The sequence below is a fragment of the Cnephaeus nilssonii genome (assembly GCF_951640355.1).
Source record: "Cnephaeus nilssonii genome assembly, chromosome: 7".
NCBI classification, from domain to species: domain Eukaryota; kingdom Metazoa; phylum Chordata; class Mammalia; order Chiroptera; family Vespertilionidae; genus Cnephaeus; species Cnephaeus nilssonii.
In genome coordinates, this window is record NC_137078.1 from 50,275,084 (window position 1) to 50,301,967 (window position 26,884).

Genomic DNA, 26,884 nt, shown 5'->3' on the forward strand with positions numbered 1-26,884 from the left:
TTCATATCCATATGTTGGCCCAGAGAAAACAAGGCCAATCCCGTTGCCATATGATAGTTCTTCAGATACTTAAAGACAGCTGTTGGGCTCATCCTAATTTTTTCTTCTCTGGGACAAGCATCCCTGCTTCCTTTAATTGGTTCTCAAATACATGATTTTCAATCTGTTCACCACTTTGATCTTTCTTTTCTAAAGTTTTTGTCCCCGTTTTAATTATCCTTTTAAAAGGACGTAACTAGGTCTTATTTCCTTTGGCCATCTCAGAACAGAGATGTCTCTCTCAACTTTAAGTGAAGATCTGATGAGCAGTGCCTTCTTGCCCTTGGTCTAAACCACTGACTAAAGTGTTGAAGAGTAGAGAGGATAAAACCCTATGAAACTTCCATACATCAAGCCCCTGAAAGCTGATTATGGTCCATCAATTAGTGTAACCCAGGCCAGCCAATTCTCTCTGCATATTGTCCATAATTATTCATCTTCTCCACCAGAGGAGGTTGTGCTAAGAGGCTTGGTCAATATAACAAGACAAGCTAATTTGGCAGATCGTAGTATTGTCCCTGTTTCTGGAATCTACCCTATGACCTAATTGGATATATCCCCAGGCTTGAAGTAACCATATTTCACACATAAAGGTTCAAAGTGAGAGACTACTTGGAAATCAAGTCTTAAATGCATCTCTCAACAGCCAAGGCCTTTGGCTGATGCTTTTGTTGGTGGGGCATCTGCAGCCCCACGAAATATATGACTTCTCCCCACTTGGTATGTTTCAGGACTGAGGAGAAGGGAAAGGACGTTTTATGCCCAAAGACTGAAGTTTCCTTCTACATAAAAGGCTACCTCTTTAGAGGATCCAGGAAGGAGTCATGAGCAAGAGTCATCACTGCAGATCACAGCAGGCAGCAATTGTAGACCAGAAAGCCTTTTCCACTAGACTAGATTCCAGTGACTATGTTGAGATTTTTGTGGGGGTGGAGGGGAAGAAAACATTCTTTGACTAGTTCCACTTTGAGATTTAGTTGTGCAATCTCAGGTTGATGCTGTTTCCCCCCACCTCATGCCCCTTCTCTCCGTATGTGCGTATATATGCAGGCCTGTATGTGTGATGCTCATTCCCCTCTTCTATAACTCTCATTTGCATTTGGGAATATATTATTTTTGAATTAGTGCTCATGTTTTACTTCCTTGCCTATTTTCAAATGCTATCTCCTTACCAGGTGTATAGAAAATTAAGGCAATTATAGAGAAAATTAAACCAAGCAGCTCCTTGATATTAAGGGAAGAAAATTCCATTAACCTGATTACCAACATATTTCACTTTGTGCAATATATGTGTAGCATAAAAGCAATGCCTCCCAATTAATGTATGCACTAATTATAGTGATAATTTTTCCTTTTCTCATTGAACATAAATGAACAATGGCTTAATATTTTAGCTTAAGTGTCACTATATGTAGGAACATGTATATAGAAAAATTAGTTTAAATAATTACCTTCTAACATATTTGTTATTATTTTCAAATTTCTACATATCAATTTTTTTTTTAAACCTGGGTATGCCTGTGTCCATTTGCCTGCCTGATTGTTGTTGAAATGGCTCCGAATTCACCCTGGATTTGCTTTGTCCCCCTCGATGCAGTCAGTTCTGCTCCACCCTAGGAGCCTAATTAACAGGGTGACATATAACGGAGTTATGGACCCTCACACTCTGTTTCCATAAGCACCATCTTACCTACATTCCCCCCATCCTTGGACAGTCAGGGCTTTTTTAATGAACTCATTTCAGAAGCTAAATTTCTTACCTCAATGTTGCAGAGACACTCTTCTAACTTGGTGACAACTTCAGAAAATTCAGGTCTTCCCTGTAAAATAAAGAAAGGACTTGTCTCCCCAAAGAATAAAAGAGAGGCAACACTGCTTGGATTTTAAAATAAGGTATTTGCATTTGTAAAGAATGAGATAAACAAAAATGTATATTTTTATTTAAAATACACTTGTATTGAAGTGTTAATTGAATGTTCCTTTGCTGTTCAGGGAGGGATGTTGAGTCTCCTGATAAGAGTTTTAAGTAAGAATTTGCAACTACATTCAGATAATAAAATAGTGGAAAAGCTTTAATTAGCTTTGCATGTTTTTAAATGGCAGGTTTTCCTCTTCAAAAGGAAAGAATAAAGTGAATACTAAAAACTATTAACTATTTCTGTGCCTTATACTGTCCAAGTCTCTATAGGAAAAGAATTGCTAAAGCTAATTTTATAATTAGCTTCACTTTTGAAAATACCATCTCAGATTCAAAGCTAAGATCAATAGAAAACTCATGACCACGTCCTATTTTATGGGTTTAAGATAAACTTTTTATCTTCAAAAAGTGCCATTAAGGACATTGTCCACTATGAACCTCCATGTCTGATGAGTTTGGTTAAACAAACATTTATCATAATCTGATTATATTTCCTGCTTTGTTCTAGTTGCTAGGGGAATTTTTGAAAATGTTGGTCTCTGCTGAAGAAATTATATACCTCCTTTGTCAGATCCTAAGGACTACATAACCTATCATTTATCCTTTTATGAAACTTTCACTGCCGGGAGGTAGATAGCCCAATTTAACATTCAGGTGCAATAACCAACTAATTTAGATTTTTAGTAGAACAATTTCTCCCTTAATATCTAACTCTCCCCTGAGGATACTGCTTCTCCACAGCTCTCCCAAGTGGAAGCTGTTTTCTCTTGCATATTCCTTGTACCTCTAGGTTGGTGGGGGGTCGTGATGGGGCGAATGTGGGTCTTTGTCTTCCTCACTTTCAAGTGCTTTCTCCTCTAAAAACTACCAGCTTTTTCAGTTATTCTGTTGAGTCACTCTCCCTCATTCTTTAAAGGTTTTAATGTCACTGCTCACTATCATGCTCTTAGTGTTTTATTATCCATGTGGATAATTATTACAATGGCCTGACCTCTGGGTTCCTTGGTCTCTTCTTTTGCAATGATCTGATCCTCCACCTTCCCTTAGTCCCTTAGCTCCCTTGGTAATACCCCTAGGCCCTGTTACTAACAAGGCTGGATTCCCCTCCTTGTACTCTGTCCTCTCAAGCTCCCTCAGATCACTCTCTGGACTCTATGTCCTTTCTTCTGGAACCACGGTGTCAAAAATCTTTGACCACACAAACCATTTTATCAGTTAAAAAAAAAACAACTTTTTATTATGGCCATTTTCAAATATACACTAAAGTAAGAAAGAAGAGTACAATAACTCTCCCCCCCCCTGCCCCCTGCATATATGTTATTCAAACTTAAAAACTATGTTTCTGTTAATATTGTTCCATCTAGTTATCTATTGTCTAATCTATATTCCCTGTTTTGTTGTTGTTGTTCATTCTGCTATCTTGTCACTGTCACTCACTCACCTCATTTTCTCCCTTACTTTGCTTAGATTTCATTGACAATCATAATCGGTCTCTTCCACACAGCCTCAACTCCCTTGCCTTATCATTTATTTTGTACACTATTGGAAAAATCTCCATGTTAATTAAATACATCTTGATTGGTCTTAATTCAAATTCATGACCCTCTAACTTCAAATGGACCATCAGTACAGCCTAGAGAGCCTTCTACATATTTCTAGCTTACTCTCTCACACTCCACATGGCTATTTTGTATCTTCCCCTCTTTCCTCAAACCTCTAGTTCCCACTCCTATATTGACCACCCACCTATGTCTAAACCCACATAATGTACTTCCACTTCTATTTCAATAGATGCACTTTGCCTACTTCTATCCAATCCCTTCACTGTGTACTGGTTCTTATCTCTACTAAAGGAAATTGCTCTAACAATAATTCTCCCTTTTATTTTTTTGCATCATTGATGTTCCCTTTCTATTATTTAATCCCATCAACACACAGACATACTATAAATTCACCCCAGTTAAAAACAAATAAACAACAATAAAATAAAACTCTTGACTCCACTTCTTCCTCAAGCTATTACTCCACTTTTCTGTTTACCAAAATTGCTCTAAAGTCTTGCCTAAATTTACAGTTTCCTATTAACCTCCTTCTATTTGTCCTCTACCTCAATCAGGCTTTCTTCTATTACATTCTGCTGAAACTGCTCTTGTCAAAGACGCAAAGACCTACCTCCTTATCACTAAATTTAATGGTTAAGTCTCAATGCCCATCTTACTTGAAACAGCAGTAAATACAAATCATTCATTTGTCCCTGAAATATCTTCATTTGAATTTGCGATCATTAATTTCTTATCATGTTTCTCCTCTCTCACTTGCTATTTCTCAGTCTTCTCTTTTGGTTTTACTTCCCTTTATCTTTAAATTTTGGATTGTACCAGGACTCAGTTTGGAGGTCTTTTTTCCTCCCTCTATTTAATTTGTTGAAGATTTAATTCAGTCTCCTAGCTTTATAAAACAACTCCCAAATCTTTATATCTAGCCCAGTATTCTCCCTTCAACTCTAAACGTATACATGCAATTTCTTATATTCATAGTCTTTCCTACTTCAGCAAATGGCAAGTCCATCTTTTCACTTGCAGAGGCCCCAAACTATAGGATAATCTCTGAATTCTCTCTGTTATACTCTTGCCTTTAATCTACCAGAAAATGTATGCAGAATCTGAATGGACAAGTAGTACATATATTGAATCAACCCTGCCCCATACAAGTATAAACTCTGGACAAAATTCAAAAGATAGCTACTTGAAAGCAGTAGAGTGAACAAACACAGGTAGATTCTGGAAGAAAGTCAGTTGGAAGAAAGGAAGGGCATGAGATAAGTTTCCCACATTAATATTATTATTTTTATTACTATTATTCTTGCAACATTTACCCTGGGAGCATGCCCCATCTGAATCTTAGGGAGAGACTAGAATTCTGATGAAACATCTGCAACAGGTTTGCTTTTTTAAAGAATCAGGAGACAGGATTCAGGGCAAGCAGAGTGTACTAGCTATGGTTTTATAACAAATGATCACAAATATAATGGTTTAAAACAATACCCACTTATTGTCTCATAGTTTCCATGAGTCGGAAGTCCATTATAGATCAATGGGGTCCTTTGCTCAGGGTCTCATCAGACTAAAATTCAGGTGTCATCTAGTGTTGTGATTCTCTGAGGCTCAAGGGCCTCTTTCAAGCTCACTGGTTATTAGAATTCATTTCCTTGTGGATTTATGACTCAGGTTTCTGTTTTCTTACTATTGCTCAGGGATGACTCTCAAGCTTGTAGAGGATGTTCACAGTTTTCCTTGCCACCTGGCCCCGATAAGCAGTTCATAATATAGCCATTTGCCTTTTCCTGTCCAGCAAGTTTCTCTAACTTCTTCCTCTGTGACCAACTGGAGAAAACTGCTTTGCTTTTCTAGGCTCATTTGATAGGTCAGGTCTGCCCAGGATAATCTTCCTTTTGCCCATATGAGGAAGCATGATTATGGGAGTAATACCTCATCATGTTCACAGGTTCTGCCCTTATCCAGGATGGGGGGAACCATCCTTGGCATGCACACCAGGGGACAGGAATTTTGGGGCCATCCAAAGCAATGAACAGAGATCCTGGAAGAAGAGAGCCTGGAAATGCTAGTTCTAGGATCTGCATATAAACTCTGCCTAAATCTCTGGCTGAACTCTGAACTGCATATGCATGGGGCAGGCTCTAAGCAGCCCACAGAGGTTAAAAGACTTGAACTGAGATTAGATCCCTTGTCTAATACAAAGTATTTTTCTTACTATTTTTTCATACTAGAATTATCTAATTTTTATTCTCTGCCTGTGGAAAATCTCTGCTCTCTTCAGGCCCATTTCATAAGACATATCCTTCTTAAAATGTCCAAGTGATTCCACTAAATAATTTCCCCCTCTATATGGATTTACTTTATTCTTCCTTGTGTTATAACTAAGTATTTACATGTCTATATCACTAGCTAGAAAGTGTTTTGAGAGTAAGCCATGGTTTATTTACTCCAGCATACCTATCATGAGCTTAGTAGAGCTCAAATTTGTCTTTTAAATTGCATCATGATAAAAAATTATCCAGAATCTGACTACCCCTTGTCTAAACCACCGGCATCTCTTGCTTATCCTACCTAATAATAGACAAATATGCAAATTGACTGTACCTTCGCTATGCCCACGATTGGCCAGGAGGCGCAGAGGGGCGGGACTCGGGGTGGCCTGGGTGGCTGATTGGGCCGTCGGGACGTTGAGCTCGCGTCGTCAGCGGCAGCGTGAGCTCAGCGGCTGCGCCATGGCTGTGCTATGGCACAGAAGGGGCCTCTGGGGTAGCGAGCCCACGTCCCGCTGCAGACCATCAAAAGCGGGGGAGCTGGGTGCCTGTCCGCTCCGGCACCAGGCCTTTCAGAAGCCTCCACCATGCCGGAGGCTTCTGAAAGGCCTGGTGCACCAGAGGACAGGCACCCAGCTCCCCCGCGATCGAAAGCGGGAGCTGTGTGTCCGCTCCGGCACCAGCGGACCCCCTGCCATCAAAAGCAGGGAGCAGGCTGCTAGCAGTGTCCGCAGAGCGTGCTAGGCTTTGCGGGGCAGTGGATATGGCCTGGATGGCAGGTTAGACCTAGGGGACCATACATGTGCATGATTTAATCATGCACTGGGCCTCTAGTATTATTATAATTGACGGACTACTTTTGCTGCTTCTGTTCTTTGCCTATTAAAGTATGTTCCCAACCCACAGCTAACATTACACTCAATGGTAAAAAGCTGAAAGAAAGCTTTTCTTCTAAAATCAGGAAAAGATAAGGATGCCCATTCTTTACACTTTTATTCAACATGATATTGGAAGTCCTAGGCATAGCAACTAGACAAGAAAAAGAAATTAAATGTATCCAAATTGGAAAGGAAGAAGTAAAACTATCACTATTTGTGAGTGACATGATATTATATATAGAAAACCATAAAGATGCCACCCCAAAACTGTTATACCTAATAAAGAAATTCAGTAAAGTTTCAGAATACAAAACCAATATAGAAAAATACGTTGTGTTTCTATACACTAATAATAAGTTATCAGAAAGAGAAATTTAAAAGACAAGCCCATTTACAATTGCATTAAAAATAATAAAATACCTAGGAATAATTTTAAACAAGAAGTTTAAACACCTGTACACTACAAACTATAAGACATCAATAAAGGAAATTGAAGAAGACACAAACAAGTGGAAAGATATTTCATGCTCATGGAACTAAAGCTGCTAAAATGTCCATACTGCTCAAATCAGTCTATGGATTCAATGCACTCTCTACCAAAATTCCAATGGTATTTTTCATAGAAATAGCACAAATAATCCTAAAATGTGTGTAAAATAAGAAAAGACTCCAAATAGCCAAAGCAATGTTGAAAAAGAACAAAGCTAGAGGCATCACACTTTCTGATTTCAAAGTATAGGGTGTCCCCCAAAATTCATTGGAATAATTATAAAAGCAGTGTTTATTAAAATACATTTTATTTTTAAAATTGAGCCATCAGCTGTTACATTTTGGGAGGACACACTGTATATTACGAAGCTATAGTAAACAACACAGGAGCCAAAATATCATTTTTAAATGTACTACATATCAAGTAATGCTCACAAAAGCCTCCATCTTAACTAGGGCGAAAAACCAAAGCCCTTGTATTTATCTGTAAGGCATGCAGAGCCAGCCCCTATGATTCCCTGACCTTCTCTTCCCTTCTGTACTTGACCAGCTAACTTCCTCAGGCCCAGCACACCATCCCCTCAGGGACTTGGCACTTGCCATTCTCTCCACATGGATTGACCAGTGTGTTCACCTTCACCTTGTCCACCATATTTAGAGCCCCCAAGCTAAATCTGTCTATTCTCTTTCTTGCTTTATTTATTCCATAGAACTTATCACCAGTGACTTAATACATATTTTCACATGTATTTGTTTATTGTTTATATCCCCTCACAGAATGTCTACCCCATAAGGGCGGGGATTTATTGTATTCCACTGTTCTGTCTCCAGTGCCTTGATCAGTCCCTGTTCTACGGAAGTTTTCCAATAAATACTTATTGAATGAATGATAAAAATGAATGATTTTGTGTTTTATTTATATTTTATTTCAAACTATCTTATCATATGGGTAGAGGATTTTTATTACAATTTGCTTCAAGTTTTTGTTTTTAATCAATCAGTGACAGAGTTATAGGTGAATAGCCATTTTTAAATATCAAATTACAATGTGTTAATATTTCATTAGAGGATTAAAAGGGCATCAAAATAATGGTGAGATTTAACATTTACGAAACACTTAGAGCACTTCATTTATCTGTTACAATATTTTGTAATGTAGGCGTATATTACTTCCATTTTAAACATAAAAAGGCAGAAAATAAGAAAAATTAAATAGTTTATCTAAGATAGTCTAGTCAGTAAATAGCAGAGTTGGAGTCAAAGCTCAGGAGAGTTTGTGACCATGATGTTCCTGCATACACCCTTTCTAAATGTGGCATCCAAATCCATAAGGGATAATTCAGTTGTGATTACATAAGATTCAGTGCCTGAGATTAGCTTCTGCATACTAGAAGGAACACTGGATTGAGAGTTAAAAGACTTGAGGTTAAATATCTAATACTATGTGACTTTGGATAGTTCATTAACCATTCTGAGTTTCAGTTTTCTAAGCCGCAAATTGAATTGCAGCATTAAAAGAATTAAATATGTCTGAAGCTTCTCAAAACTGTATTTTACAAAGTAACAATCTTTTAATAATCTATATTACTGAGTGTGTCCTGGAGGTGAGCTCTCTGAACTTATGGTCAAATGCTTTACTAGTTTGGTTTAAATTCTATACAAATTAGAGATTCTAGCCACTTATCTGGCATCTTGTGAGAACCCAAGATGTTCTTTGAAAGGGAAAAGAAATGAAATAAAGCTTCAAAAAATTTTTAAAAATGCTTCATGAGCTAAATATATTGAAATGATGGATAATAAATGCCAACATTATGATGTGCATTATCCTTTGCTTTCAGGTGGATGGCTCGTACTCTTTGCCATCATGCTGCGGTTGGTGGCGGCTTGCCCTGCATCATGTTCGGTGTGCACCAAAGACGTAACCCTCTGTCACCAGCTAACCTATATAGTAGGTAATAACACCAATGACTAAAAAGCAGTGTTCAGTGTCCCTGGCAATTTCATTGCCATGCTTTTCAATGTACTGATTGCTTTCTGGGCTCAGCTTAAAGAGGTAAACTTTTAAAGAGAAGCCATTCACAGTGACTAAAGACTGATAACATTATTTTATTTTCCTGTTCCTGGCGGTCTCAACCAAATTAAAAAGCTTCCAGAGGTAATTGAGATATTTTGCTATTATAAGAGAACTAGAGGCCTGGTGCACAAAATTTGTGCACCCATGGGGTCCTAGGCCTAGCCGGCAATCAGGGCTGATTGGGGCCAGGCAGATTGGGGCTGAGCTGATCAGGGCCTGTCAGCAGGGGGATGGACAGGGGGAGGGACCACAGGAGGTTGGCCAGTGTGTGTCATAGTGATTGATCGTTCTGGTTGTTCCACTGTTTGGTCTATTTGCATATTAGGGTTTTATATATATATATATATATATATATATATATATATATATATATATCTCACCATTTCATATAGCTACACTTTTCTTACTAAAAGAAAAAAAAATAGATCACTTTAATTATATTTTTGTCCACACTTTGTACAGATTTGAACTCTACCACTAGCTGAAAGAAATATCAATGAATCAGAAACCTGAAGTGCAATTGTTCAGCATTAGTAAGATTAAGTGATGTACCAGCAAAATAGATTATTATCAAAGTGCATCTAATTTTGAAAGTCTAGTCTTTTTTTTATTGGTGGTAAATGAGCTGTAGAAATGCTAACAAGATATGCTGCCTGTATTCATTACATATTGCTTGCTTAAGTCAACAATTTAATAAGACACCTTATTAACAAATTTGAGGAGAATGTGATTTACATCCTGATATCCAAGAAGAGATAAACAAGTTATAAATTCCACCAATGAAAAATTTTCAGGAATAAGTCTGAGTTAAGATGGAGTGGAAGAAAATGATTTCTATCATTTCTAAAATGGGAATTAAGCAGTAGCTGTTATTGCCATTCCTGACAGGAGAGAGACAGTTTCAAGGCTAGTTGGTTGGACACTGTTTCCAATCAGCATTGAATGCATTTAAACACTAAACTCCCGCCTTCTCAATTGTATTTCCTGACTTCACTACATTTGTATATATGTATTTTTTTTTTTACCAGAGATAACTGCTGTCTATAAGAAACAAATAGTGCTCATTTACATTGCTGCACCTCTGTATCGTCCTTCTCATTTACAGAATGCCAACACTGTGAAGTTAAATTTCATAAACGGAGAAGTAAATGGATGACTTGTGAGTGGAGCATCCAGCGAGTCCTAGACAAGAAGTAATTGACAGAAGCAATAGTGTGTTCCCTCAGAGTCCACAAATCCCTAGAGGACTGAGGATCCATAGAAACTAAACTCCTTCAAACCATATCAAAAACAATGATGAAACAAAATGTCGAACTGGCCAGAATTAATTAGAATTCAAATAACCAGTAATACATGCTAAAAATAAAATACCATGACTTAAGGTTGTTTGTGCTGCAAAGATGGGAGAAATTCTTACAAAGGCGGCACTGTGAAAATCCTTTGTCTTCTACATTTTTTAATCTCTTTGTGTCAGGGATACAGTCTGAGTTTCATCGGGGGATTGTGACTTGCTTCCCTCATGGTTGATTGTTCTAATATCACCTGTAGACCTCCCGGGGACAATGGACCCTTCTATCCTTTTGACACTGTCAGTTGCAGTCAAAACAATTTTAGCATGATAAAGATGTGTTACAATAACTCCTGATTATAATATATCTTTATTGAGTTAAAAAGCTTTGATTTCTAATGACAGAGCAGTGATGGCTCAGAGGTGATTATGGTGAAGGGATTTAACAGTTGGAAGCCCTGAGTACCACCTGTCATCACATGACGGACTTTATTGGAGGGAACAGATATTAGACAGGAGGCCAAGATGGCCCAGACTATAATGAGAACCCCACTGACAGATCCTCGGGTTTGTCTGGAGAGAATATAGATCCTTTACCAAGTTGCCAACGTTTAGCCTGGAGCTAAAAAAAGCAGACACCAGGGCTCCTTCTCACTCCCCGCCCCCGCCCCCACCCCCAAAGCATACCTTTGTGTTTGAGAGAAAAAGAGACTGACTTCACAGCACACATACACATTACTAGGGGAAAACTGGCCAGCAAGCTCAGACATGGCCTGGGCTCTGGGGTGAACCAGTCCTGGGCCAGCGGGCTGCAGCAGTACTCACAGGGAGGAAGCCTGAAAAGCCACCTTCAAAAAACCATCAACGATGATAATCCCAAACAATGAATTAACTTTGACATATAAAGGAACAGATGGGTTTCTGTTTCCCAAATAAACATGTCACCGTAACAAAGAATATAAAAATCCATCATTCTGATAAAGAGCCCAGCTTCCCCTTTAACTGAGAAATCAGGGCATCGTTTCCATGTTGTGTATTGTTCTGACCCAGGCGATAAGATGGTGCACAGGGTATTGATTATCTTCGCTCTCCACTCTCCTCCCCTCCCACTTGGGTGTATCTTGCCTCTCTAACCTGTGCTTTTCTTCCCCCACAGCAGCCCCCGTGACCACCAGAGTTTTGATCAGCACGGATGGGTCCCTCTCCTCTGTAGAGAGCGCCAATCTGTCCCTCTTGTTCAATCTGGCCCTGCTCTCCTTGAGCAGAAACGGCATCCAGGACGTTCAGGAGGATGCCCTGCAAGGCCTTTCGAAGTTGCGGACGCTGTTGCTGGAGCACAACCAGATATCCAGCGCTTCGCTCCCGGATCAGGCCTTCAGCAAGCTGCGCAGCCTGCAGGTGCTGGCGCTGAGCAACAACGCCCTCCGCACCCTGCGCGGGGCCTGGTTCCGAAACACCCGGGACCTGACCCGGCTCCAGCTGGACGGGAATCAGATCACTAATCTGACAGACAGTGCTTTTGGAGGCACAAATCTCCGCAGTCTCAGGCACCTGGATTTATCTAACAACTTCATTTCCCACATCGGGAGAGATGCCTTCCGGCCCCTGCCCCAGCTGCAGGAAGTGGACCTTTCCCGAAACAGGTTGGCCCAGATGCCCGATGTTTTCACTCCACTGAAGCACTTAATCCTTCTGAGCTTAGATAAGAACCAGTGGAGCTGTACGTGTGATCTCTATCCCCTGGCCCGGTTTTTAAGGAGCTACATGAAGTCTTCTGCTCGCAAGCTCAGGAATGCCAAGGACCTCAACTGCCAGCCCTCCCCCGCCGCGGTGGCCGGTGCAAACAGTGTGCTGAGGCTGTCTGACACCAACTGTGATGCCACGGCGTCCAACCTCACTGTGGTTCTAAAGGACAGGAGTCCCCTCCTCCCGGGACAGGATGTGGCCCTGCTGACTGTCCTTGTCTTTGCAGGTAGGCCAGGAAGACGTATACCCGCCTCTTCTCCCTCCTCTTGTCCATATTCTTTTTTTTTTAAAATATATTTTATTGATTTTTCACAGAGAGAAAGGGAAAGGGACAGAGAGCCAGAAACATCGATGAGAGAGATACATCGACCAGCTGCCTCCTGCACACCCCCCACCGGGGATGTGCCCGCAACCAATGTCCATGCCCTTGACCGGAATCGAACCTGGGACCTTTCAGTCCGCAGACCGACGCTCTATCCACTGAGCCAAACCGGTTTCGGCATATTCTTAACGTAACCTGAATGATGCCTCGCTCAGGCAATCAGGAAAAGCAGGGCTTGTGGAAGGGAGAGTGTATCCATAGACGTAGGAGGACGTTAGCTGATTTGGCACAGGTTACAAGAATGTCCTGTTGCAGAAAAGCTAACATAAAGGAAACAACCTTGCACCAGAATTCAAGAGCTCTCGTCCCGGTATAACTAGCACTGTGATCCTAAGTTAACTTGCTATGTAGACGTCAGTATTCTTGTTTGTAATGAGGGAATAGTATCTATAGTTTATCAATTGTCCATACGCCAAAGAGGACTGGTGTATCCATTAAGAGGCTGGGAAAGAGGAATTAGTAAAATTATGAGACATAGTTTCTTCAAGGCACTCACATATGTGTGCGTGCCCCTCTGTGTTGTGGTAAGAGCCAGTGGGCCTTACCAAGTGCATGAGGAGATGCTGTTATGACAATCATTGCACCCTCCTCTTCAGGGGTCATACAGCACAGGAGCTCTGCAGTTGGATTGCCCAGGTTTGACTCCTGGCTTTGCTCTTACTTGCTGTGTGGCTTTGGGCAAGTCATTTGACCTCTCTGTACCTTGGATTTCTCATGTTTGTGGTTTTGAAATACAAGATTTCTGTTTGTCTCTTTCTAAAACTTGGCCCATACCTTCACAGACTGATAAAAGAGAGGAAAATATTCAACGCTTTAAATTTTTATAGTAATTTAAAAAAATTAAATCATGCATCAGCTGTCATTACATCTCACTGAATGAAGGATATAAAGTGATTCTTGGTGTCATTAGTGGAAGACCAAATCTGCGTGCGTGAGATTTCTGGAGTTATCTCCCTCATTGTGCGGTTTCCCCCTATGCTTGCAGTGCATGGTAAAATCCTCTGCACCTGAGGTAACCATGGTGATGAGAAGAGAGAGAGAGAGAGAGAGAGAGAGAGAGAGAGAGAGAGAGTGTGTGTGTGTGTGTGTGTGTGTGTGTGTGTGTGTGTGTTGGGAGGAGGGGAAGAGGGCTCTCCAAATCTGGAATACTAGGGACTTGCATCCAGGACTGGAACGATGTATTTTGAATATGAACTTTAAATAATCATTTCATAGCAGATTTCCAGCAAATTAATTGAACATCAGGTTTTTAACTTCTAAGTTACACTTATAATCAGGAGAGATGGAGACCAGCATCAGGTCTGTACCACCAGCAGCAATCAAACTCACTCAGAAGTCAATTTAAATTCTCTAAGAAAGATAAATTGTTTTAAAAACTATGCAGCCATGTCAGTAATTATGTGTGCTAAGAAATAATTTACTATAAAAGACAGAAATAATAGGACAGTGGATAGTTTTTCCTTAAATACGCTTCTTAGAATACTAGTTCTAGAAGATAATTAATAGATATTGCAATAAAAACAAGCACAGATGCACATATAAGCACATATGTTGTGGGGTTTAAATAGGTTTGGGCAACACTGGATTAGGCAAAGTGCAATGGGCTTCTTTTCTGCAGCATTTCCCATGGGCTTTCCTCTGCTCACCAGCATCAGGAATCGAACAGGAAGATATAATGCAGAGCATTGCTCAAACTTATTGACCATAAACACTTTTTGTCACAGAGGATTTCACTGAATTATGTTTTGTAAGACATCGTTTTGGAAATATTATAACAAGGGTGATTTTAAATATCTTTTAAGTATCTATTTTCAGAGAGGATTTCGCTAAAAGTTAACAACTCTGCATTAGTGTAGAGAAAGATACAAATTCCAAGGATTCCAAAGATTTTGTCAAAATGATAGGAAGTTTAATTTGCATGAATAAATTCTGATAAATTATAAATATAGCTACATGCATGTTGTGTTATAGTGTGAAATTATAGTAATGTAATTTCCATTGAGTAATTGTTAAAGATACTGTATTGAAAAGAGACTCTTCTTTTACAAAACTGAAATTTGATATCAGTTTATTCCATTAAGATCCTAGTCCTTCTGAAGTAAAAGTGTGGTGACTTATCTATGCCTGTAGATTGTGGCAAAAAAGACTTAGAACGCTAATTTGGCCTCTGATTCCATTTTCTTCCCCAGTTATAGATAAATCATCATCCTATCTAATAAAAGAGTTATATGCAAATTGACCATCACTCCAATACACAAGATGCCCCCCCCAATGTGGACACAAGATGGCTGCTGCAAGATGGCCAGCAGGGGAGGGCAGTTGTGGGCAATCAGGCCAGCAGGGGAGGGCAGTTGTGGGGGACCAGGTCTGCAGGGGAGGGCAGTTGGGAGAAACCAGGCCTGCAGAGGAGGGCAGTTGGGGAGGACCAGGCCTGCAGGGAAGGGCAGTTGGGGGGGACCAGGCTGGCAGGGGAGGGCAGTTGGGGGGGGGGAAGGCTGGCAGGGGAGGGCAGTTGGGCACAACCAGGCCTGCAGAGGAGGGCAGTTGGGGAGGACCAGGCCTGCAGGGAAGGGCAGTTGGGGGGGACCAGGCCTGCAGGCGAGGGTAGTTGGAGGGAGACCAGGCCTGCAGGGGAGGGCAGTTGGGGGAGACAAGGCCAGCAAGGGAGGGCAGTTGGGGGGAACCCAGGCCTGCAGGGAAGGACAGTTGGAGGGGACCAGGCCTGCAGGGGAGGGCAGTTGGGGGGGGGAACCAGGCCTGCAGTGGAGGGCAGTTGTGGGTGACCAGGCCAGCAGGGGACCAGTTAGGTGTCGATCAGGCTGGCAGGGGAGTGGTTATGGGGTGATCAGGCTGGCAGGCGGTGAGCAGTTGGGAGCCAGCAGTCCTGGATTGTGAGAGGGATGTCTGATTACCCGTTTAGGCCAGATCCCGGTTGCCCGTTTAGGCCTGATCCCACCAGGATCGGGCCTAAACGGGCAGTCAGACATCCCTTGAGGGGTCCCAGATTGGAGAGGGTGCAGGCTGGGCTGAGGGACACCCTCATCCCCATGCACGAATTTCATGCACCGGGCCTCTAGTAATTAATAATAATACAAATAATAAGATCAGTTAATTTAAAACTAATAGGTGGTTATTTGGCACCAAACTCTGACATCTGGACACTTCTTATTCTGTCTCCTGATGGATAAACAGAGAAAGCTTTCATGAAGCTGTAGGGTGGTTTTAATACTTCAGTGAGAACTTATCATTAATTTTGCTTTTTATTTTGTTTCATTTTTCCAACTCAGAAAGACTGTCAGAACATTTTTTAAAAATAGCTACAATGCCCATGGCAATGAAAATTCAACCATCTTCTTAATATCATGTTCAGTCTGCCTACAAGCTTCATTGGCTGCTCTTGCTCTCTGCACAAACAGAAAATAACCATACCGGTCCAGTGATGCAGCACAGACATAGCTCTAACATTAACAGTGCTTCCTTTGCCAATCAGACACAATTAGAGGGGAAACTTTACCCTATAATCAGATTATGGCTGTTCCATTTCAATGTCTGAAGTATATATTTAAGACAATTTAGGTATTTATTTTCTTTGTTTTTTGGTTTCATACCTGCATCAGTCATATTCTCTTTATGATTTGTTTTTTGGAATGCTTTTACCTAACAGCTGACTGTTGTAGGACATATAGGGTAATACAAAACTCAAATAACAGAGCAGCAATTGTAAGCATAAACCACAGAAACTATTCATTGAACTTTACTACATCAAAATACTGGATGAAACATGTCACATATGTTATGTCATTTCATCTCTGGGTGGTATTAATTATCCCCATTTTGCAGAGATGGAAAATAAGGCTCAGAGAGGTAAGAAAAGTTGCCCAAGAAAAGTGTCAGAACAAAGCTTTGAATCCTGAGTTTTCTTACTCCATGTGAGAGAGACAGTGTATCAGAAATTATATTATTTTCAGACATTTTTAACATCTGAAAACCAAAGCCTCCTTTGGAATAAATCAAACTCCAGGAACTGGCAATAAAATTATTCTGATATAACTTTTGCTACTACTTTGCAAAAATTTGTGTATTTAATAGAAATTAAATTATTTCAATGTTATAGCACTCTCCGAGAGTGTATTGTTGTCAAATAAATTAAAATGCGACTTATAAGACCTCAAGATCTAGTAAACTACACTAAGTTTGGAGGATTTTACCAGAAATTGCCATTCTTTATGGCTAATCTTTACCTTTAACAGAGAAAAAAGGAAAAAACCATGTCTGACACCTTCCCTTTTCTTTCTTCAAAAAATATCATCATGTTTCCATTCAAGTTGTCTGCCATGGAGAGAACCAGGCATGATGCAATGAGCCTAGAATGCTATCATCTCATTCACATCTCTTATCATCCATTCATCTGGAAATGTCATTTACAGAAAATGGAATCCTCTGGGGAAACTGACTTGCCCAAGGTCACACAGCAAGTTATAATCAGAGCTAGATTTAGGATATGTGCTCCTAAATCAATCAATACTGACACCATGTCCTCCTGATTACCATTTTGGGGATTTGTCAGCGCTTTTCATTATTAGAATTCATAAACAGAATTCCTCTGTTTATTTAAGAATATTCAATAAATGTTTCTGGAGTACCTCAACTGTGCCAGAGTTATGAACACTGGAGATACAATGTTGAATAAAATAAAATGTTCATCTTCTCATAGTGCTTAATTCTAGCAGGGAAAGACAGACAGTGAACAAGAAAATAAGTGAGCAGAATAATTTTATACTGTTTTAGATGCTAAGATTAAAAGAAATCACTGTGATATAGAGGGAGCTGAGGTATAACTCATAGGCTTTGGTTTGAGCATTTAGGTGGCTGATGATGCCATTTGTTGAGATCGGAAACAGTAAGGGAGAAGCAGGTTAGACTCCACACTTGTGATTAGGTTTGTGATCCAACACCTAATGATGTTAAAACATCAACTTTAAAATTTTATTCAGAGGATAAGCTATACCTACATAGGATAAGAAACAACAGTTCCAGGCTTTCTAACTTAGATGTTAATAATTTTGTTGTGGACATTCATAGAAGGGAGGGGTTTTTGCAAGATTAAAAAATAGAAAATATATCAATACATTTGGAGGTATTGATTTAGATTCTAAAGGGTAACTAAAATTCAAATAAACAGAGGGAGGAGAAAGCATCACAAGCATCACCAAGAGCATACACAAAGGCTTAGAAGTACATTTTAAGATTAATAGATTGAAAGGTTTGAAAAATAATGTTTGAATGTGAAAAATACTGAGACACAAGGCTAGGAAGGGAGGCCATAGCCTGTTGCACCAAGCCTTGAATGTCAAGGAGTTTGGCCTTTTGTAATTGGAAGCCAATGAAGGTATTCTGAGCTAGAGGTGAGTCTTTAGGGATGCTCAGAATACAACAATACCATATAGAATCAAATTTTCTTTTTGAGGAGGAGATCATGGTATATGATCACTTCAGGGTATATCCTTAATGTGGACTACTTTAGAGATTGGCTGTGGGATTGAGAAATAGGAAATTTGGAATTAAACTGGTTTCCACAGGCAGGAAAATAATTATAATGTAGGAATTATTTAAATCAAGTGAATTTCAGTCCATGTAAAAAGCCTTTTTATTATTTTTGCCCTGCCGGCATGGCTCAGTGTTTGAACACCCACCTATGAACCAGGAGGTCACAGTTTAATTCCTGGTCAGGGCACATGCCTGGGTTGTGGGCTTGATCCCCAGTGAGGGCTTGCAGGAGGCAGCCAATCAACGATTCTCTCTCATCATTGATGTTTCTATCTCTCTCTCCCTCTCCCTTCCTCTCTGAAATCAATAAAAATATATATATTTTAAAAAGCCTTTTTTTCTACCAAAGGCATTCCAGATGGTATTTTTTTAAAATCATTTTAAATAGACACAAAGTAAAGATCCAAATGAGAAAACAGAACTTATCAATAATATCACCTTTGTCTGAACTGACACTTTTCCACATGGTGATAGATCTCCCATCCACTCAGATGCCCTTTAGGCCATCGACCTTGATATCTGTGGATTTCACATTTGGTGATTTCTATGTTTCTTCCTATGATGTTATCTTTTAATGGTCTCTCTATTTGTCGCAGGGGCTGTTGGTCTCACTTGCCTAGGCTTAGTTGTATTTAACTGGAAACTCCAACAAGGCAAAGCAAATGAACACACATCAGAAAAGCTTTGTTGCAGAACCTTTGGTGAATCCCTGTGTGCTCATGAGGCAAGGAATTACCACGCTAAGGGATACTGTAACTGCCACTTAACTCAGGAAAACAAGATAAAGGTCACGTCCATTGTGGGGTCCAGAAGGGAAATGCCACCTTTACAGGGAAGCAGCCATCAAGCATCACTGACCTCTGAGTCCACAGCCCTTGATGAACCATTTAGAAACCTGAAAGGGAAGGAGCAGGAGGCCGACAGCACTTTCGTTGGCCTCGGTGGCAGATTGCTGCAGTCAGGATGTTCAGCGCCTCCTGGGAACACGGCAGTTTTTAATGAAGCAGGCTTACCTACAAGATATTGTCCAGAGAGAGCTGAAAATCTAAGGGACCTTGAGCCTGGGGAAGTCCAAGCTCAAATGCTCCCACGGCACGTAACAAGAACAATAGGTGAGTTGTCTTGTTTGAGAAAATCCCACTCATTTAAATTCCTCTGAAGCAGGTAGGCTCTTTGAATTTCCTTAACAGGAGAATAAAAATCAATGTAGTGCCAGTCTACTCCTTTTCTAAAAAAAAAAAAAACTGCGTGTCTGTACATGTGTGCATGCATGTATGTGTTTGTGCATGCATGCATGTGTATGTGTTTGTGCATGCGTGTATGTGTGTGCATGTGTGTTTGGGGTGAGAAAACTCCCACCCTCATAGCAGCTGAGAGTACTTGCTGTGCCTGTTCTAAAGAGAACTTTTTGATCCAACACCTAACGATGTTAAAAAAAAAATAAAAGAACCCTTTTAAATAGCAATAGTGCTGTTAAGATTTATGGGAGGCTGAATATTGGCTTCCATTCCAACATCCTTCGAGCTGTAATGCCAATTCTGCAGTAAGCAACCTTCCCAGAGCATGACATGTTAGAAGAATGGGCCTTCTCATGCTAGTGATTCATTTCAGGAATGATGTCAAGACACATACTTTGCTTGCTGAGCTGTCAGCGATGATAACTTCCCAGTCCAGGCAAAGTCAGGACTTAATTCATTGTCCCATGTTGGGAGCCAAGCGAATCTGGCCGTGACATCTCCCCACTGTACATGGGCGATGTCAATATTTAGGTGGAGGCAATGAATTAAATGTCTTCCTTTTTCTTCCTGAATAGTAAGGCGATGCTTTCAGGCTCAGCAGTGAAAACTTTGACAGCTGCTCTGTAAAGAGGCTCCTGTCATTTATCTGAATTGGTTTACAACAAGCAGAGCTTTCTCTCCGAATCTGAATGACAAGGTACTCCGTGCACCAAGAAATTCCTGCCACGGGGATCTGGGCCTAAGGATGGATTTGGGGACAATGGGAAAGGAAATAAAACTGGATGTTATTTCACGTGCAGCATAAGGCAGGGTGTGAATTTATTCCATTGCATTCCCAGATTCTAGTTTTTACTAGTTTCTGGGGACTGATGATTTGACTCAAAAGAGGAATAGCGGAGGAAAGAAACATCTGCCATAAAAATCAGATCAGATTGGTTTATTTTATAAAGAAAATAAGCTCTTAGCCTTTTGATAGAATCATACCTTAGCCATATGTTTCATTTTAGCTTTGCCCAAGGCCTTAACTTCTCTGTGGGAAAAATCATACCTCAAAGGGAATATGGTTCCTTAACCATTTAACACCCAGTCCCCTGTTTCACACAGAGAACACTGGTTGGCCAAACCAATATGATTACTTTTCAGAAAGATTTGAAATCCTGTTACATGCCAGGCCTTGAACAAAAGCTGGAGAGGACAGGTATTTGAGGAGAAAACAACCAAGGCCATCCCTGTCCCAGAGCAGACCTCAGGAAGAAGCGGCATCACTCTGATGGTGCCTTCTCGCCTGGAAGCAGAGAATGATAATGTTTCAGGGGTAGAGGAGACTTTAGAGAGGATCTAGTCAAATAGTTCTTCATATTTATCTCTGAGTCGTAGAACTCTTGTTAGAATCTGATAAAGGCTACAAACTCTTTCTCCGGAATAATTTTATACCCACATAAATTTTACACTGCATAAAGTTATATCCACATAAAGTTCCCATCTAGTCTCCTCTTCTGATATCCAGACGGTAAGTGGCTTCTCCAAGGTCACCCAGGAAGCTGAAGGCAGACCTTTGATATTAGATGCTAGTCTGAGGCGTAGTGCACCTCCCCCTTTCTACCAGTGAACAGAAATACTTCTTTCTTCCTCTGTATAAAACAAACAATTTCACAAAATTGAAAAAGTATACTGATAAGATGTAATTTTAAACTTAATATGCACTGTGGTTAAGAGGATAGGGCTTAGTGTCGGACAGACTGGGGTCCAGTTGTGCCCATATCATTAAGTTGACATGTGACTGGCAGAAAACATTCAACCTCCCTAAGCTTTTCTTTTTTCTTCATTCGTAAAAGTGATAGGTTAATAGGATTTGTCCAATGGATTAAGATTCTCTTGATTATGAAATGAGATAATGAATGTCCAATATTTAGCACAATGCCTGACTCTTAGTAATGTTTTTGTCATTAATATTATTTAACATGTGTCATTAACCTGCACCATGTAAAAGTCCCACGCAGGGATTTTTGTAATACAGATCAGGCCATATTCTAAAATTATTATTCACGTAACAAATATTTAGTGAATACTGCATTAAGTGTTGGGATATTAATCAGTCTTTGATAAGTCCAAGAGTATGACAAGTATTTTTCTTTTGTTGTTGAAACTTAAAACTCAACACTACTCAGTATTGTATTACATTCTTTCTTATATTTCGTTCCAACTGAGAAATGGATGCAGAAAAGAAACTTACTATGGCTATTTGAAAAGGATTTAAGATTTAAGTATTATTCATATTTAAAACTAACTTAACAACTAATTAAAAGATGTACAACTCTGAACATTTTCATTTCTAATTCCACAGCTTTTAAGTCAGCATCCCAATTGATTAAAACGTGACCATAGAGAATGCTATTGCAAACACACCAAATTGCCATATGTCCTTTGTGGGCTTGGTTAAAAATTAGAACATATTCAAGAATTGCCATAATCAGAGGAATAATTTTTACACCTCAGATAAGGTTTCTAAGCATCTGTTTAGTTGGGTCATAAAACTCTGCTCAGTGTTAAATTCCTGCATTTATTGTTCCGCAGATATCAGCAGTGACATATTTAGTAGAAGATATGCAACATCCGCTTCAGCCTTGGCAAGAGAAAGTCTTGAAAAGCATTTAACAAATGAGTCATGGCAGCCTCCAATAGAAAAAGGAGACAATGGCTTAAAACCGCATAGGCAGCGACATTTTATTACAAGCTCATCATCCAAGCCTTGTGAGCCTGAGGGACACTATGTACAAAAGGTCTTAGGAAAACATAGGTCAAAATACGATGGTCCTTGTGAACTGTTAAAACGGAGCAGGCCTCAGTATTTTCAGCCAAACAATTCTCTTATCTGCAAATATGTGCCCTATGACCAATTTAATGATTATGCAAAAGAAAGGAAGCCAAACCATCGAGAACATTCAAAGTCTGAGAAAGAGCAAATCCGAATTTATAGAGCCATAGAAAAATTCCTTCTGAGTGAAGATAACATGGAGTTATCAGGATTATCGACAAATATCAAGAAAACATATTCCCCTAAGAATGTTAGCTCCCATGATCCTGGTTTAGTTGAAAAAAATAGGTTGGTGACGTCAACCGAAGCATCAACCCATTCGAAACAGCAGAAAATTCAAAGTAACCACCTGACCAACTTGAATCTCAAAAAATCTAGCAGTCCCCGAGGGAGAATGGAAGGAAGAAGATGGTTTACTGATGCACAGATTCCGGAAAAAAGGAGAAGCGACCAATCTGAACCCAGAGGGAAAACTAAAAAGCAAAATTTAAGGATCAAATTAAATTTACACCCTTTTAGAAAAGTCAGAGTCCATCCAGAAAAGTCCTTGCCGGAACTCCCAAAGAAACGCAAACAAGTAGTGTTACCTCCTAATACGCTATCCAAAGCTTCTGAGAAAGGAGCCAAAATAAACCTTCTGTCCTCTGCAGATTTCCCCCACCAGCCAGAGAGTAACGATTATGCTGCAGTCACCTCCAAGAGGCTGCCTCTCCAACAGGCCCCGCATCAGGCCCCCCGTTACAATAAACACACCGAAAAGGCTCCCCTGCTCCACGCTGACAGCCTATCTGTGGTCCCCCAGAGCTCCGCGGAAGGTGACTGTCCGCCTCCTGGTCCCATTCCTGACGGAAGCCCCGTAACAGCGCCTGGGCTCACACCCCAGGCAGCTGAACGTAGGCACGCCCACTCTCCATTCTCACCTGGGCAAATGGAGGGTGCCACTCACCTCACATTGGCAGCTTCTGGTTATTTACCAGCTCCTCTGGGAAATACAGGAAGCGATCTCTTAGCATCTGGCCATCCCAGGGGGGCTGCCGAGCCAGGGGCAGCAGAGCCCACGGAGCACAGAGAGCAGGACACTTCTATGACCGGGGAGCTAAACCAGGTTTCTTTGTCCTCAGAGCATCAAGCACAACTTGTCGGTGCCCACAAGCCTGACACTTACACGGAACATACTGTCGATGAAAATCAAATGTTACAACATGCGGTGCAACACTCAAGTAATGAACAACCGGGAAACGAAGAAAAAACGTTACTGACAAAACCCCAAATATCACATCAGATGATGGAGAGCTGTGTTATGGATGAGGGGACTGATATAGAAAAAATACTTCCTAAAACAGAAACGTATGATTCTGCTCTCATTCCCCAAACGCAATCCAAGGACAACCTAACATTTATGAAGACAAATTCAGTTTGGTACCAAAATAGACTGGAACTTCCCAAGGATGTCGGCACATCTCTTAGGACTCAAGGCATTTGGCACCTACCCAATAGTAGCAAAAAAGACACTGACCGCACACATGCATTGCCCAGAGATGATGGCACCGAAGCGCCAGAGATAAAAATAGGAGGGAAAGAGGAGGGGGACATGCGTGATAAAAGCAAGGCGAATTCTAGTTTGTTAATTCAGACCAGACAGAATACCTTAAAAGAAAAGTAGCAAACTTGGGAAAATGGAAAAAGTCAAACTCTTACATTACATGGTTCAAGTTCTGTTGAGATGACAATTATAGCTGAGGATTTGAGGACCACGAGTTCCCATGAAATCGAAAATAGACTACCTCCTAGTGAAACAGATCCTCCAATACATAGTAACATGCACGGTTTGAGAGAGGCTCCGAAAATTCCTCCAGGTAAAGATAACAGTGCACCCAGAGAAGGCGCAGGGACAGGGGAGACACATGAAGCACGTCCCTCTTACCACAGTTAAAAGACATTTAGTTTTGAGGCAGACAATGAGGTGCCTCTAGTTCCTAGAAGAAGAAATGAAGCTGAAAACTCTGCTCTAAAACACACACTGTATCCACCATCTGCAGAACATGCGAATACATCACCTTTAGAGGCAGAACAAAGTGAGCAAAATAACTCAAATAATAATCATGTTCTACCTTAGCTTTCTTCAAAAGGACACGCAAACACCCCCAGCCTTTGCATGCATTTCAAATACATTATTTTGGAGAGAAAAAAAAAAATCCTCAGTAACTCTGTTATCAATGAAATAAAAGTACATGGTTGAATAGAATGCAAAAATCAAAGATGGAGCCACAAGATGTGTTTGACACAATTAATTGAGTTTTCTTCTCTAAGGAATGGGAAAAATGGGAAGGAAAAGTATAACCTAGTCCTGGAAAAGAAAGAGAATTTTTTTAAAAAAGCTTAAGCAAATGAAAGATTAAAGGACTCGAGCAGATTTACCCTTGATGTTTATTTTATGGAAATTACTATACACATCTCAATTAGTGGTATTACAATATTGCTTTCTACAGAGATGATTATATATTCATATTTGCGCCTGATCTGCTTTCCTAATTGTGGTATGAAAATAAAAACTGAGCCTTGCTTATTAACTGTAGTCTCACTGATATGCATATTGGTATATTTCAGCTATTGGTGACTATTCTGTTGACAATTATGGTAGGTCTTAAGTAGAAGTCTTTAAAACCTGTTAATTCTCTAAGAGAAAAAAAACCCCCACAAAAACACTTAAGGATTTCTGTAAAATCCTATAAATCCACTAGGTGGAGATCTTGGCTTCAATCATTTTAGAAGAACAAATGGAGCTTCAAGATCAACACAATGGGTCCTGAACAAAAGGAATTTTAAGGGGCGTTATTGCCAATTGTTATTAAGATTTTGAAAACTAAATAACCCATTAATATATAAGCTTTCAAGGTTTGACTTCTTTAATTTAGCATGCCACTATTGTTTGGTGTGAGTACTCCTTCTTATGCACAATAATTAAATGTGCTTATAAATATTAGATTTAAAAGTAATGTCAGAGTAAGCATCTCTCATTCAATGCCACATTTATTTAAAAGATAGAGGGGTACTCAAATATCCCAGTAAACTGTTGAAAGCATATCGTCAAGGCATAGACTATTTTACATTTCATATTGGGGAAAAAAGAAGGTTGCAAAGGCAACTAACTCCCTTTTCACCTCTGTATCTGTCTAGGTCTCTATGTCTAACAGTTGGCAATATTATAAAGCTTAAAAGATGATTAGAACAATGTAAATAATGCTTACATGCCCCACCTACCTTCTGTTTTCTTTCCTATTCAAAACGGCCAGCAAATGACAATTTTCTTATTTTGAATGTCCCTAACCTTATGATCTCTCTTCTTGCTCTTTTCTCCCAGGGTCCAAAATTTTCTTGGTTATAACTTCCAACTCCTCTCCCCCCTATTTTTGTTCCGACTCTCTGCTGGAGCTTCCACCCTGGGCCACCTGTCTGCCTCCCCTGTTCCCACTTCATTTTGTTAAGCACCTTTAAGGTGAGAGGAGCGTCTCTGCTGACGTCTTGTCCAATAACTTTATTCTAATTGACAGCTCTCTCGGTTGTGCAGAACAGGTTATTTTTTTCCTTGTTAGCTATCTTTTCTTTTTCCTTTGCTTATATTTTTAAGCACCCGCACCTTAATGCAGAGCCCTTGGTTTTGTTCTCCTCTTGCTGCCAACAATATCCCTGATATCTATGGGCCTAATGAGTGCTCTGGTCCCTGGCAGCCTCTCAGAAGTCCGGGATGACAGTGCTCGGACTCTTTTCTCTCTTCCATTTCCTAAGTCCAGTCTTTCACCTCCTTGTGATGTTATGTCTCCTTTGAAGTAGTTCTCAGGTTTCCCCCTGCTTCTGAATCCCCATGGTAACCATTGTAGTCTTTGTGTTGTAATCAACTGGATTACTGCACTAGCAGTCTGCTGGATGCTCTGACTTCAGTGTCTTTTGCTTCCGTTCAGCCCACTCGTTCTTTGTCTTTATGGGGCACAGATTACCTGGGGTGCTTGTTAAAATGCGAGTTCCCACTCCATGGCAGAGATTTTGATTCGGTGGATTTAGAATAGGGCCCCAGAATCTTCGTTTTAACAAACATGCCAGGGTACTCTGGAGCATGTAATATGCAGCCCACACGTGAAGAAACAATGCTTAGCTCTTCCAAAGCACACTAGCAGGTAATGCAGTGCCTGCCTCGCTGTGGAACTACATACACTTCTTTAAATGAATAAATCTTTCATACCAAACTCAGATGAATTTTTTTTAAAAAATGACTTTTTATTGTATTTCTTCACTGCTTTCGAGACAAAAATATACGTGCCGATAATTTCATGTCCAGATTTCCTATTCTGGTTTCCAAGGCTTTCTAAAATCTGATCCCATTTTGCTATGAGGACTTTCTCCCACCTCTCACTGTTTTTCAATAAGCATTTCCCATCTCCAATAGGCTGGCATTCTCATTTTCTTTTATCTTTATGGATCTTGATTATGTTTTATCTTTATGGATCTTCACTTAAGAAGACACACTTACGAAAACAATAAGGTGCCTCAAATTCAAGAATTGAGGCAAAAATGGACATATGAGAAAAAATGAGTGGTGAAGTTGATGATCTAAAAAATAATGACCAGGGCAGCATGATGTTAGTGTCT

At 40.2% G+C, this 26,884-nt stretch overlaps 2 protein-coding genes across 2 annotated transcripts in view; one reads left to right on the forward strand and one right to left on the reverse strand.

Moving 5' to 3' along the window:
• Positions 1-26,884, reverse strand: part of TNNI3K (TNNI3 interacting kinase) — a gene marked incomplete at its 5' end in the record, with an annotated part of 301,994 nt that overhangs the window by 53,953 nt on the left and 221,157 nt on the right. The window contains one exon of the mRNA XM_079777685.1: positions 1,800-1,859. Within this exon, the coding sequence (XP_079633811.1) occupies positions 1,800-1,859 (60 nt within the window). The remainder of the gene's footprint in view (positions 1-1,799; positions 1,860-26,884) is intronic.
• LRRC53 (leucine rich repeat containing 53) lies at positions 9,015-24,356 on the forward strand (the record flags this gene model as incomplete). The annotated part of the gene is given in 7 exon segments (XM_079776404.1): positions 9,015-9,102; positions 11,669-12,484; positions 18,784-19,299; positions 22,000-23,900; positions 23,904-24,150; positions 24,153-24,181; positions 24,183-24,356. Coding segments are annotated over 7 exon segments (3,771 nt in total).